At 43.6% G+C, this 16,078-nt stretch overlaps 1 protein-coding gene across 2 annotated transcripts in view; it reads right to left on the minus strand.

Moving 5' to 3' along the window:
* LOC147022834 (ryanodine receptor 2-like) overlaps positions 1-16,078 on the minus strand; it is a 717,656-nt gene that overhangs the window by 334,740 nt on the left and 366,838 nt on the right. For both annotated transcript variants that reach the window (XM_085887705.1, XM_085887704.1), the window contains exons 48-49: positions 9,553-9,673; positions 8,571-8,740 (exon numbers count right to left, since the gene is read on the minus strand). In XM_085887705.1, the coding sequence (XP_085743831.1) occupies positions 8,571-8,740; positions 9,553-9,673 (291 nt within the window). The remainder of the gene's footprint in view (positions 1-8,570; positions 8,741-9,552; positions 9,674-16,078) is intronic.

A 16,078-nucleotide genomic window follows, 5' to 3' on the forward strand; every position in this document is an offset into this window, starting at 1 on the left:
ACCATATTGCATTTTCATTCTGCGATGCATTTCACTGGGATTCACACCCACACTTCCAAAGAAATGAACGACAGAACGTTGCCCCTCCCTGGTGCATGTTTATAAGGGAGCCGCCACCTTGAAACTGCTCTACTGACATGACGTCATACGCTCATGTTGCCAGATCTAAAACAGGCAAAACATGGCTCTTACCCAGAGATAGCATATGTTGTCTTCAACGACACACGTAACGTTCTCGAATTTATGTCGCCATTTTAAGGTTACTGATTGATTGCCCCTCATACATTCAGTATACTCACTGTTTATCCTCAATTTATATACCGACAGCATACTCATTGTATATCGTCATTTTATTTACCTTCAGTCTAATCATTGTATGTACTCATTACATACATATATATATATATATATATATATATATATATATATATATATATATATAAATATATATATATATGTATATGTATATGTATATGTATATATGTATACATGTATATGTATATATATATATATATATATATATATATATATATATATATATATATATATATATATATATATATATATATATATATATATATATATATATATATATATATATATATATATATATATATATATATATATATATATATATATATATATATATATATATATATATATATATATATATATGTATGTATATATATATATATATATATATATATATATACTCATTATATAATTATATAAATACCACCTGTCGCTTCACTGAAGGGAATACTATGAGAGGGGAGGGTGAAAAGGGGGAGAAAGAGAGAGGGGTGAGTGTGAGGAGGGGGAGGGAGAAAGAGAGGAGGGAGGGAAAGCAAGGTGGAGTGTAGGAGCGAGGAAGGAGAGGGGGGAGCAAGGAGGGGGTTGTTGGCGGACCTTGAGCGCCCTGTGGAAATGTGGTGGGGACAAATCGCAGAGAGAGCAGGGGGGGGCAAGGCTGGAGAGGAGTCGGTAGAAGACAGAAAGACCACCGACCAACCTACGGTGATTGAGTGAGAGGCCCAAAGACTCAGCTTCATTGCGGGAGATGCCGATGATCTTAAATGCCCTGGTTTCGACAGCATAAAGCCGAGAAAGGTGGGAGGCAGGAGCACCAGCCCAGAGGGGAGAGCAGTACTCCATCAGGCTACGGACAAAAGCTTTGTAAGTGGTCAGGAGCTCAAGAGGGCCGAGGAAGGACTTAGCACGACGGAGGATTCCCAGTTGGCGACTGGCTTTTGAGGCAAGGTTGGAAATGTGACTTTCCCAGGAAAGGTCATGGCAGATAGTGAGACCTAGAAGCTTGAAAGAAAAGACTTCTTCCAGAGGATTGTTGAGAAAGTGGATGGGGGGGTTTTGTAAACGGTCCTTTCGAAGAGACATAGTGAGAGTGTGAGATTTGTCTGGATTGAAAGACATGTTCCACGTGTTGGACCAGTTTGTGATTTTATCCAGATCTGCAGTGAGCGAAGAAGCTGCTGCTTGCCGGTCTGAGGGATGACAGATGGTACGGCAGAGGGTGGAGTCGTCGGCAAAGAGAAATAGAGGATTTTCCAGAGAGTCCGAGAGATCATTGATGAAAACCAGAAAAAGAACAGGGCCCAGAACGCTACCTTGAGGAACTCCAGCCTGCACAGGAAGGGGGATGAAAGAACTCCATTTAGGGCCACACGTTGACTGCGACAGGAGAGGAAGTCTGCGAGCCATGAGTGGAGATGGCCTTGAATACCATGGGAAGAGAGTTTGGTGAGTAGGGCAGGGTGCCAGACTGTGTCTAAAGCACATGATATGTCCAGGGATACGGCTCGGATTTCCTGTCTGGCATTGAGGACCTCCATCCATTGATGGGAGAGCAGAAGCAGCATATCCAGGGTAGAGTGACCTGGTCTGAAACCAAATTGATGATTGGAAATCAAGCCATTGGAGAAGAGGAAGGATTTCATGTCTGAAGCGATGATGGATTCCATCACCTTGCTGATGATTGGGAGAAGGCTGATTGGTCTGTAGTTACAGGGATCTGTTTTTGCACCTTTTTTATGCAGGGCAGTGATGTTAGCAGATTTCCAAGCAGATGGCAGATGACCTTGGGCAAATGAGAGGGTGAATAGAACAGAGAGAGGGTGAGCAAGAGCAGAAGAGCAGGCTTTGAGGACACGTGGGCTGATGCCGTCTGGACCGGTTGCAGAATCTGACTCGAGGTTTGAAAGCAAGCTCTCCACCTTGTCAGGAGAAAAGGATACAGAGTTCAGGGACAGTTGGGTGCGACTGGGTAAAGTGGGTAGAGATAGTGATGGGTTTAGGACACAAGATTTAGCTGCAAACACCGAGTTTAGACATTCAGCTTTATCACGTGTGGAATCAGCAGTGCGGCCATTTGAGGTAAGGGAGGAGATGGAGGGGGAACATACACCAGAAACAGATTTGATTAAACGCCACCAGGATTTTGAGGAGGGAGAGAGGTTTGAGAGTTCAGACTTGAGATGAGAAAGATGTTGTTTTCTGGCTCTCCTGAGGGTAGATACACACTTGTTCCGAGCTTTGTGGAAAGAACTGAGATTGCCCTCAGTTGGGTTTGCTTTCCATGAGGCAAAGGCAAGTTGTTTCAGGACAACTGCCTCGCCACATGCTTCAGTAAACCAAGGGCGGGAGGAAGGGTAAGACAACTGAACACGAGAGGGGATAAATATGTGCATGAGGGAGAGCAAGTTTCTTTGAAAGAATTCCCAGGATGAGTTGATGTTTGAGAAAGTAGTGATAGGAGACCAGTCTGTAAGTTTGATGGCTGCTCGGAGACCCTGCCAGTCGGATTGAGTGAAATGCCAGACTCGACGGCGGTGAGGTGGTTCTCTGATAACAGCCAGAGAGATGTCCACTTTGACAAGGACGTGGTCAGAAGAACCAATTGGAGCGAAGGAAGAGCAGCAGATATTGTCAGGGAAATTTGTCAAAATCAGATCCAGAAGAGATGGAGAACCATTGGTTGAGATCCAGGTCGGGAAGTTGACCGATTGAGTCAGTCCCAATGAGTCGCAGAAAGCTTTTGCTGAGGTACCATGGCAGGTGAGAGAGGTACCCACACCTAGCCAACTGGCGTGATGACAATTGAAGTCACCACATAAGAGGAAGAGAGAGTTTGGATGAGAAGATAGAAGATGGTCCATGTTTTCGGATAGTGAGGTGTAGATGGAGTCATCACTGTTCGGTGGATGGTACAGTACACATATAAACATGAGGTGGGAGTGGAGGGTAAGCCGAAGCCAGAGGTATTCCTGGGGGTGTGGCGGAGTGAGAGCAATGCATGGAGAGTGAGGAATAGAGTCTTTGATGAAGAGAGCAACACCTCCTCCAGGACGAGACTCAGGTCTGTCATACCGTAAGAGGGAGTAACTGGGGAGAGATACTTGGGAGTCAGACACGTCTTGGGAGAGGAAAGTTTCTGTTAGGCAGATAATGTCTGGTTTGTCAGTGGCAACCTGTATGGAAAGATCTGAAAGGTTTGAGCGAAGGCCCCGGATATTTGAGGTCCACACTTTTAATGAAGAGGAAGGGGAGGAGGCTTTGGGTGCAGGAGGTGGAGGGGGAGGGGGAGGGAAGGACAAGGGACGAGGGGGGCAGGTAAGGAGGGTTGCTGAAGGAGTGTGGGGTATTGCAGAATATCAAGGGGAGGGGCGGAATGAGGAGGAGAAAATGCTCTGTGGTGCGGGGGGAGAGGGGGGACAAGAGACAAGGAAGAAGGCAGTTGAGGATTTGAGGAGGTGGAGTGAAGAGATGGAGGTGAGAGGGCAGTGGAGGGAGGCAGGTTGGTGCATGAGAGGGGAGGCAACTTTGAGAAGGAAGAGTGAGGGGGATGAAAGGTGGCAGAAAGCTGAGCGGGGAATTTTTGAGAGAGGTGAGAGGGAGGCTTGGATGGAGAAGAGTGGGATGGTTGCTTTGAGAGTGAGAGTGAGGGGTGAGGGGGTGAGTTGGCACTGAAGTTGGAAAAAAAGAATGGTTGATGGAAAGCGAGCATCCATGGCAAACTGTGGTTTTTAAAAGTTTTAGGTCAGAGATGCAATTTAACACAATTCTTGATGGATGCAATGAAGGCGAATTCAGAGCATGGAGAGAAGAAGCGCTGTAATAGTTGGATTTTTTAGGCAAGGAATGAAGGAGAGGTCGAAATGAGAGCAGTCTGTTAAAATAGCAGAAGTAAGGGTAAGGGAATGGAAGGCAGCGCACCAGGACATTGCTGGGGCAAAAGTGCTTCCAATCGTCAATTGCGAAAGCGAACTTGTTGCTGTTGCAGACTTTGGTTTCTTTGAATCCGCATTCTCAACCAGCACTAATCGGTATTCTCTCTGGTGTTTCGTTTTAAATTGTTTTGGCATATTGGATGTTTTCCAGTGATGAGCAATGTCAATTGAACAAAGTGCGCGTGCAACTTTCGGACAGTCTTCTAAAAACCTCCCCAAAAATAGGTCGAAACTGCACTTCTCGATCTTTTGAATGACATGTCAAAACTTAATTGGTCGATATATTGCCTATCCGTCCGTCGAAATGCCTTTCTGTTAATGTAAGAGGAACACGCCTTTGGGTCATGTTTAGTTTGCAAGTGATTTTCTTTTGCTGCTATATTGCAAACGGGATGCCCCAGAGGCGTGTTCCTTTTCAATTAATACATTACAGGCCATGTGTAACTGGACCATGCCCAGTAGGGAGGAAAAAGATTCCCCCCCCCAAAAAAACTCTTCTTTCTATGAAGCAGGAATTACACGGAATCTAAGTCGATTCTGGTTCACAACTCGATTCCTTTTGATTCCATGGTTGGAACTGAGTACTTTGGAATCAATTCCACACACCACTATTAAGCACTCAAGCAAGCACACCAACAAAATGGTTGATAAGGAATGGCTGGCTAGGTCATACAAAACACCATTCAGGGATGTCCGGAGATGACCGGAGCATGAAACAATGTGCGAATTGGACAAATGAAAATTTTTGTAGCAATCGGAACTGCTGATAATTTCAATTCTGCAGTATAAATCTTGAAATTCTGTTTAGGTTAACAGATTCTCGAGATTAGAACATTTTAGCTTTAATACTTATAAACGTCCACAGAGAGTTGTATGGTGATCGAGGGGGAGGGGGTTTGGGAGGAGGTAAGTGTGTGGTAAGGGAAAGAGCAGGTAAATGTGTGGAGGAGCGTTGATTATGATTATGGAGGGGGAGGGGGTTTGGGAGAAGGTAAGTGTATGGTAAGGGAAAGAGCAGGTAAATGTGTGGAAGAGCATTGATTATGATTATGGAGGGGGAGGGGGTTTGGGAGGAGGTAAGGCTGTGGTAAGGGAAAGGGCAGGTAAACGCGTGGAGGAGCGTTGATTATGATTTATACTTTCTCATCAAAATGATTCTGCATGGAATAGCAGTGAATATGGAAACAAAATAATGTTTCAAATACATTTTCTACTGGTCATACTATAAACACCGCCCATAGATAAACACCACCCAGACACATTGAAGACAAACACCACCCCGAGATAAATACTGCTCAGACACGTCCGGAGACAAACATCATCCGGAGATAAACACCCCCCCCCCCACAAGACATGTCTGGAGACAAACACTGTGCGGAGAAAACACTGCCTGGACACGTCCGAAGACAATCATCTGGACATGTCCTGAGACAATAATGCTCAGAGATAAACACCACCTGGACAGGTCCGAAGATAAACACCACCTGGACATGTCCGGAGACAACCACTATCTGGAGACAAACACTGCGAGGACACATCCTGAATCAAACACCGCCTGGAGATAAACAACACCCAGACACGTTGTGAGACAAACACCACCTGGACACATCTGGAGATAAATACTGCCCGGACACGTCTTGAGATAACCGCCGTTCATAGACAAACACTGCCCGGTCACGTCTGGAATCAAACACTGCCTGGATATAAACACCGCCCAGAGATAAACACCATCCAAACATGTCCGGAGGCAAACAAACAACGTCCAGACATGTCCTGAGACAAACACCATCTGGAGACGAACATCGCCTGGACACAAAAACCGTCTTGACAAGTCTGAAGACAAACACCATCTAGACATGTCCGGATACACATACCATCCAGACACATCCGGAGACCAACACTGCACAGACATGTCGGGAGACAAACACCACCCGGAGATAAACATGGCCAGGACACGTCAGGTTACAAACGCCGTCCAGACACGTCTGGAGACAAACACCGCACAGACACATCCAGAGACAAATACTGCATAGACATGTCGGGAGACAAACACCACCCGGAGATAAATACTACCTGGACAGGTCCAGAGACAAACACCACCAGTAGATAAACCCCGCCAGGCCATGTCCGGTGAAAAACACCATCCGGACATGTCCTGAGACAAACACTATACGGAGACAATCACTGCCCAGAGATAAACACCGCTGGGACACGTCCGAAGACAAACTCCATCCAGACATGTCCAGAGATAATCACCGTCCGGAAATGTCCAGAGAAAACTATCGTCGAGACATAACCACCTTCCAGACACATCCCGAGATAACCACCGTCTGGATACATCCAGAATCAAACACCACCCGGACATAAACACTGCCCAGAGATAAACACTGTCCGGAGGCAAACAAACAACACCCAGTCATGTCCTGAGACAAACATCACCTGGACACAAAAACCGTCTGGAGACAAACACCATCCAGACTTGTCCGGAGACAAACACTGTCTGGAGAGAAACACCGCCGGGACACATCCGGAGACAAACACTGCAGAGACACATCCAGAGACAAACGTAGCCCAGAGATAAACACCACTGGGACACATTCAAAGACAAACTCCATCTAGACAAGTCCGGAGATAACCACCGTCCAGACACGTCCGGAGAAAACCATCGTCCAGACATAACCACCATCCAGACAAGTCCGGAGAAAACCATCGTCCAGACATAACCACCATCCAGACACGTCCGGAGATAATCACCATCCGGACATGTACAGAGATCACCACTGTCAAATGATGTGTGATCAAATGATGTGCGAATACAATTCTCAGCACATTTATAAGCATTACAGCTGGAATGTGATCATCTCTAGAATCTCTTCACCTGAGCCAAATTTCAAAATTTAAAATGCAGAATTGACTTTAGCAGCAGTTCTGACTGCTAAAAAAGTAAGGTCAATTAAGACATTTAAATTTTGAAATTTGGCTCAGGTGAAGAGATTCTTAAGGTTAACGCATGTGTGAAAACTAAATAAAGCCACAAACACTCAGAGACACCAAGAATGTCAAACATTGTCCGAATTCTCGAGGTTAACGCATGTGTGAAAACTAAATAAAGCCACAAACACTCGGAGACACCCAGAATGTCAAACAATGTCCGAATTGGACAAGTGAACACTTTTTTTTTAGCAGTCGGAACTTGCTGCTGAGGTCAATTAAGAAGTTCAAATTTTGACATTCGACTCAAGTTAAGAGATGCTTGAGCTTATCACATTTGCGGAAATGAAATGAAGCCATGAACACTGTCGTCTCTGGGAATTTACCAGCATTGTGATGTATCCAGTGATCCATAGGTATATAGATGAGGCATTCGATGATATGAGTGAGGAAAGTGAAAAACTAATTTTTTGAGCGCTTTACCATTACGAAACTGTTGCGGCCTGTTCCATGTCAAGGCATTGTTGAGCAGGCGAAACAAAATGCAAATTAAGACCTCAGCAAGCTGACAGAGGGCTAACTCAGGAGCTGACCAAGGATGATGCCTTCATAAAGGATAATTAAATAATGCTGTTCATTATCTTCAAAAGAGGTGTTGAAATTAACCGAAACACCCAATTTCATTCATGCACTACCTTGGAGTTCTCTTTGTGTGCATGCAAAGTATGAGGCTGCTAGGTTTCATGGTTTTAGAGTTATGGAGGAGACAAAATGACTGACGTAGACATTTATTACTGCAGATATATGGAATGATTTCAGGATTTAATTGTAATGTGAGCTCGACTTGGTACACTTCAAATTCAGCAGGCCTTTGATTTTGTATGTCAATATTAGTGGCATATTAATGAATGACAACTTCACAAGATAAGCTTTCAAATCCAGTATGTTATAACTATGCCTGGTGTTGGCCTAATGGTTTTGGTGGTGGGCTTGGAATCCAAGTCAGGATCCAAGAATCCTGAGTTCAAATCTCACTCAATTGTTGAATTAATACCAGGTGGGGTTGATTGTGCCCGTCATCCTGAGGTTGGCAAAATGAGTGCCAACTTGCTGGTAACCTGTGTTGGAGTGGTGACTTGTCCAGGATTGTGGCCAATAGCCAAGGAGACTGCTGAGGCAGCACAAATGCTCTGCATAGCGTAAGGTCCTGAAGGATGGATGGATATTATAACTGTCCTACTTTGTAATATTCTCAGTGGTTTCAGTAGTATCTTAGCCCTTTGCATTTTTCTGAGTTGATGTATTACACCCTCACCAGCCTGCATGTTAAACACAAGTGTAACCAGAAACCCATGATAATAGTCAAGCTTTGTTTTCAAAACAGAAGAAGCTTACTGTGTCAAGGGAAGCCACTGAACGTAGATCTGGTAGGAATCCAACTTCCAGCAGGTGCAAGAGGAACTGTTTACTCTCAATACCATATACACGCTCCAAAAAAAGCACCATTGCTGCCTTGTGGTCGGGGCAGAAACCTGCTGACATGTCTGGTTCCCTCACTGAACCATCTGTGGGAGCAAGTTTGCTCTTAGTTTTCATTTATATTTCCATGAAATTTCCAGAAGGTGAAGGAAAAATACAACTAATTATACTATTATTTCTCCAAAACTTTTAAAATGTTTTTGGTCATCCTGTAAAAAAGGAGAGTAATTCACAGGATTTCCTTGTTAATTTCATTTTGACCTCTGCAAAACTTGCAATACACAAAACCAGAAAGGCAAAGATTGAAAGTTATGTGGTGAAACATATCATAGTTTTGCATGCCTGAAAACTTTAATATGCTCACATATCACTTCTGAATTTAAGTGGGCACATTATTCCCACACTACTGAAAGGTTTAAATAAATTCTGTTCACAATGCAGAACTGTTCCCAAAATAACTTAAAGTGGTGTCACCATGCATTATTAACACCTCAGAGAAAGAGAACTATGTAGCTTGTTCTCAAAATGTCAGGCATTAACAAAGAATTTATTATTTACTGCTCAATGTGCTACATTTTATCAAAGTGGATCCTGAGCTGTAAATCTTCCATGTACATATACATATATATATATACATATCTATATATACATATATATATACATATATATATATATATATATATATATATATATATATATATATATATATATATATACGTATGCATATACATACATATACATACATATATATATATATATATATATATATATATATATGCTGTAACATGAAGATACAACAAACTCAATAAACTGCAATGACTTGATGCCTCTTAATATAACCCAATGATGGAGAGTTTGATGTTACATTCACAGATAAAATCATATATCCATAACTTGCCTTTCCCAGTACTTGGCATCTCAAAGGGAATGCTGATGACACCTTCAAGGTCCTCCAGAGGAACAAGAGAGCGCAAGATGGAGCGGATTCGGATAGCCTCACCCTTTCCAGCCAGAATGAGCTGTAGAAACGAACATTGAAATTATAAAAGAAACAAACTCAACCTCAATGATGAGACTCTGTCATCACTTGATCTATGGTCACGTGATACAGTGGTGAGAAAGTTTGTAAGCCCTTTAGAATTTTCTGTATTTCTGCAATAAATTTGACCAAAAATGTGATCAGATCTTAATCTAGGTCCTAATAATAGATAAAGAGAATCTAATTAAACAAATAGCACAAAAATATACTTTTTCATTTATTTATTGAGCAAAATGATCCAACATTCCATTTCTTTGTCAGAAAAAGTGTGTGAACCTTTACTTTCAGTAACTGGTGGCACCGCCTTGAGCAGCAATAACTTCATCCAAACGTTTCCTGTAACTCGTGAACAGTCCTGCACTTCGGCTTGGAGGAATGTTGGCCCATTCCTTCTTACAGAACTGCTTCATCTGAGATATTTGTGGGTTTTCTTACATGAACTGCTCACTTCAGGTTCTGCCACATCATTTCAATTTGGTTAAGGTCTGGACTTTGACTTGACCATTCCAAAACACAAAATCTCTTCTGCTTCAGCCATTCTGTTGGAGATTTACTTGTGTGTTTCGGATCATTGTCCTGCTGCATGACCCACTTTCTGTTCAGCTTCAGATCACGAATGGATGCCGACATTCTCCTGTAGAATTTTCTGGTACAACCTGGAATTCATGGTTCCATCAATGATGGCAAGCCGTCCAGGTCCTGAGGCAGCAAAAGCAGCCACAAGCCATGATACTCCCACCACCATGCTTCACAGTTGGGATGAGGTTCTTGTGTTGGAATGCAGTGTTTAGTTTTCCCCAAACATAATGTTTCTCATTTAAGCCCCAAAAAATCCACTTTTGACTCTTCTGTCCACAGAACATTCTTCCAATCACCTTCTGGATCATCCAAGTGGTCTTTGGAAAACTTGAGACAGGTGGCAATGTTCTTCTTGGAGAGCAGTGGTTTCCTCCTTGCCATCCTCCCATCCACACCATTCTTGTTCAGTGTTTTTCTGATGGTGGACTCATGAACACTGACATTAGCCAATGCAAGAGAGGCCCACAGATCCTTAGACATTACCCTGGGGTTCTTTTTGACCTCTTGGATTATTGTACACCTTGCTCTTGGAGTGATTTTCATTGGACGAATGCTCCAGGAAACAGTAACAATGGCATTGAATTTTTTCCATTTGCACATTATGTGCCTGACAGTGGATTGGTGGAGCACACCATCTTTAGAAGTGGTTTTGTAACCCTTTCCAGACTGATGAGCATCAACAACTCTTTTTCTGAGGTCCTCAGAAATCTCTTTTGATCGGGGCATGACACACGCTTCCACAAACCTGCGTTAGGAAGACCAGACTCTGAAGGTGATGAACAAAGTTGATATTTTTCATGCAGGGCAGGGCAACCCAAACTCACTCCTGATTGCCATCCCAGTGATTTAAACATCTCACTGTAATTATCCCCTTAATTGAGCTGATTGACCTGGAGGTTCACATACTTTTTCCAACAAGGAAATTGAAAGTTGACTCATTTTGTTCAATAAATTAATGAAAGAGTAGATTATTTGTGTTATTTGTTTAATCAGGTCCCCTTTTCTTTTCGAATCAGGTCCCCTTTCTTCAGACTTCGATGAAGATCTGATCACATTTTAGGTCAAATTTATGCAGAAATATGTAAAATTCTAAAGGATAAACAAACTTTTTTCCACCATTGCATGTGTCCATCAGCATGTCGAGATGTACACTTTGATGTCCAACTTCATTTTGAATGTTAACAAATACACTTATGCCAATGCTCTTTGAGCAGGTTTGCACCAGTCAATGCCATGCCTGGATAAAAGGCAGTTCATGCCCTGTGTATCAATGAGGATTCTACAAAACCTTATGATGCTGCATGTTTCGGTTATGTATGCAACACACGCACGCACGCACGCACGCGCACGCACGCACGCACGCACGCACGCACGCACGCACGCACACACACACACACACACACACACACACACACACACACACACACACACACACACGCGCACACACACACACACACACACACACACACACACACACTTCTACCAACAACTTCAGCTGTAAAATTAAACAACAAAGTTTCACAATGACACAATGATGTAATTGTTGCAGCATCCACTCTGAGTCTGGGAGGCGGGCGGTTCAAACCCCGGCTGTATCATTGCAAAGACTTTTTTTTTTAAGTACATGCTGCTTCCTTGCTTGATCCTCAGCATTTAAAAAGGATAGAGCACAGACAAACAACCATCTAATAGCAACTACAATGCAGGTTTTGATGGGTCTAATGGCCTACTCCTGTGTTGAATTTCCTTGTAAGGGAATGTATTGTTATGGTTTTGAAGTGTCCAAAGAGATCATCACATAGTTAAAGCCAGTTATTTCATAGTCCAGAATACTGTTTAGTTTAACCATCTAAAGTCCATGTTGATAGGTCTGCATTGCGATTGTGTCGTAGAAATCCCATGTGTGTGATTTTTCTTATTCCACATTCTTTTCTACAAGCCATTTGCCTCATCTCACAGTGTTACGAGCACATGCTCCTCACAGATGCCCCAAGAACCGCTTCAAACAGGTTTCATGAATGCCTGAGACAAAATATTGCACCAAAACACAAGGCTATCATGAACATATTCTCCTTGCAGATGCGGTCGAAACCACTATGAGCAAGTTTCATGAAAACCTGACACATAATATATCGTGCCAAAACCCAAACCGGCTCCTCCCACATGAATAAGGGGAGGGGCAAGACTCGAGCGGAAAGAGGGAGGGTTGAGGCTCTATAAAAAGGCAGAGCAGAGAGCCTCTTACAAGAAGGGGGAGAAAGACTCAGAGATTCGGAGCTTGCGAAGATTTCTGGACTTTGTTGGCTGCTCACTTCATATTATTCGCACGCACATGAGGGTCCTTTGCATCCTTCTTTCTGTCTTTCCTTTCATCTTGCTCGCCTTGTTCTTGTTTCTTTCTTTCAGGCTTTGGTGCGCTTTTGTTATTAACTTTGGAGCGACTTGATAACTACGTTCTCTGGCGGCACAAATCCGAACCAAAGCATTTTTTTGTCACTCTCCTTCATGCTTTGTCTATTCACTTCCCTCGCTACCTTTGCTTCACTATTCATTCATTCTGCCCTTGTGCACCTTGGCTTTCACACACCCACACCTGCTAGCTTTGTCACAGGACCCTCTGCCTCATGTACTTAATCCGGGCGTCCTGCCAGGAAACACGTTATATATGTGCCGCAAGTGATGTCACTAGCCCACTGGGGAACACCAGAGCCATGGATGTACGAGAAGTGGGAGCGGAACGCAGAATGCTCCAGTTTCAGTCAGGATGTGAGAGCCAGGATTAACAAGTCTGAGGTGTGTAGGAGTCCTTCCTGTCCCTATCTATCTCTATCTGTCCTCATCCCATCTTACTTGTCAATCACTCATCCTCTCCCTTTCCACATCAGATGCATGACACTGGCATACTGTAGAGTGTTAAGTCACTGATAAGGTTCCAAAGGTGGGTCTGTCACGTAGGGGCTAATTTGGGAAAGTATAAGTGCTGAGATTAATTGGTGAACATATATATATATATACACACACAAGCATTTAAAGGCCATTTTCCCCGCTAAAGCGGGGGTTAGCCTTGCGGGCCCCATGACAATCTTCTCCACTTTACCCTGTTTTCTGCATCTCCCCTTCTTAATCCCCTTGCCCACATTTCCTCTTCCACCACATTTAGCCAAGTTTTTCTCGGTCTTCCCCGTCCTCTACTTCCGACTACACTCATTTCCAACACTCCTCTCACCCAGTCACTTTCATCCTTCCTCATATCAACACATGACCCAACCATCTCAACCTGTTTCTCTTCACAACCTCCATCACAGACTCTATTCCCATCATCTTCCGCAAGTCATCATTTGTCTTCCTCTCTCTCAACGATACTCCACACATCCACCGAACCATTCGCATTTCCACCCTTTCCAGCCTTTGTTGCTGCTCCATGTTCAGTACCCATGTCTCACTCCCATAAATCATCGTACTCCTCACACATGTAGCATACACCTTTCCCTTCAGCTTCAACGACACTCCCCTCTTTGTCAGCACGCCACTCAGTTCCCGAAACTTCTTCCATGCACATCTCACTCCAGCAACCGTCGAAGAGTCTGATCCACCTTCTCCATTCAGCATGTCTCCGAGATAGCAAAATGTTTTCACACCTTCCAGCTTCACACCATCTCCAAGATCCAACTCAACAATTCCTTCATCTGCTGCTCCCTCGATGCACACCTTACACTTGAATGTAGCTGCCACACTGGTTAATGACCCTCACACCCCACTACATTTTCGATGAACCCATTCAGCACACATTGTACACTGAATGGAGTTCACTCCGACACCCTTCCTGCACACAGCACACGGCCACTTCCCAGTCCTTTCCACCTCACCACATGCTTTACCACTTGCCATCACCTTCGTCTTTCCGATATTCACCTTCAAACCTTTTGCCTCCATACATTTCTTCCACTTGTTCATCTTCTCCTTCAGTCCATCCATACTCTCTGCAATCAACACCAGATCATCTGCATACAGCAGCTCCCACGGTAAACCCTCCTTTACCCTCCGAGCCAGCACCTCCATCACAACTACAAATAGAAGTGGACTTAGTACCGACCCCTGGTGCACTCCTACCCTCACCTCAAACTCACCACTGTTCCCATCCTTCGTCCTTACAGCTGTGCGTGCTCTCTCGTACATGGCCATCACTACTCTGATCAACCATTCCTCCACTCCTAACTTCCTCAATGCCCATGCCATTACTTCACGTGGGACCCGATCAAATGCTTTCTCCAGATCAACAAACCCAAAAAACAACTTCTTCCTCTTCTCCATGTACTTCTCCTGCAACTGCCTTACAATAAAAATTGCATCTGTCGTTCCTCTTCCTGGCATAAATCCAAACTGCATTTCGTCAATCTTTACCTTCTTCCTTATCCTCTTCTCCAACACCCTTTCCAATACCTTCATTCCATGCTCCAATAACTTTATTGCTCTATAGCAGCCACAGTCCAGAGGGTCACCTTTCCCCTTGTACAGAGGGACGAGGGGACTCAGTTCCCAATCCACTGGAATGCGGCTGCCTTTCACCACCAGATTACAGATCTCTGTTATTCTCTTCACACCCCAACTTCCCGCTGCCTTCAACATATCTCCCACAACTCCCGTCGGCCCTCCTGCTTTTCTACTCTTCATTGCTCTTATAGCTTCCTCAACTTCCTTCTCAGTTATCTTCTCTGCTGGTCCTAAAACCGGGTTACTCTCGATGTTTCTATCCCATTCATTTTCTACATTCAACAGCCTTTCCATATATCTCTTCCATCTTCCTTTAATTCCATCTGAATCCACAACAATTTGTCCCACTTCATCCTTCAAGCAACTCACCCCCGTCACATCAAATCTCTCTCTCGCTATCTGCTTTGCGATCCTGAATACCGCTCTCTTACCCTCCTCCGAATCCAAGCGTTCTCCAAACATTTTCCTATGGGCCTCCTGCACCTTTGCAACCTCTTTCTTTGCAGCCTTCTTGGCTTCCTTATAACTTTCATGTGCTGCCTCTTCTTCCACCGTATCCTTTGCCTTTTGCCATTCCTTGAACTTCTTCCTCTTCTCTTCAATCGTCTTTCCAACTTCATCATCCCACCACCATGTTTCCAAGTGCCTCAGTGGTCCTTTTGTCCATCCACATACCTCACCAACGGCTCCCAATAGACTAGCTTTCATTGACATCCAACCACTTTCAAGCTCAACCACATCATCTTCAACCATACTCAGCCTCTCTCTTAATGCTTCCTTCACTGTCGCCTCTTTCAACCTCCACACCTTCATCCTCGGTTGGTACTTCACCCGCCGAATTCTCCGCGCACCTTTCACCCTTATATCGCAGACAACCAGGTGGTGCTGCGAAACAGTCTCCTCCCCTGGGATCACCTTTGTGTCCCGGAGGTTTCCCCTATCTCGCTGATATACATCACTTGATTATATATATATATATATATATATATATATATATATATATATATATATATATATACATATATATATATACATATATATATATACATATATATATATATATATATATATATATATATATATATATATATATATATATATCACTTGATTGTTCTCTCTCCTTGTAAATACCTTGCTTGCATTTTGATTACCGTCACTTAAAGCCATTTCCTCAAGAACCTGTGTCCTGATGTATTCTGTCTGTCCTCATGGTGATATAAGACTGTTTGGCCAGCGCAAATTTGTTCTCTCAGTTAGATCTCAGGAGCAGTTATGCAAGGTTGGTTCTGCTTGGTCAACTGATTGAGATATGTTG

This window comes from Eptatretus burgeri, chromosome 7 (assembly GCF_056783735.1).
Source record: "Eptatretus burgeri isolate ZD-2024b chromosome 7, Ebu_testis_v1, whole genome shotgun sequence".
Lineage (NCBI taxonomy): Eukaryota > Metazoa > Chordata > Myxini > Myxiniformes > Myxinidae > Eptatretus > Eptatretus burgeri.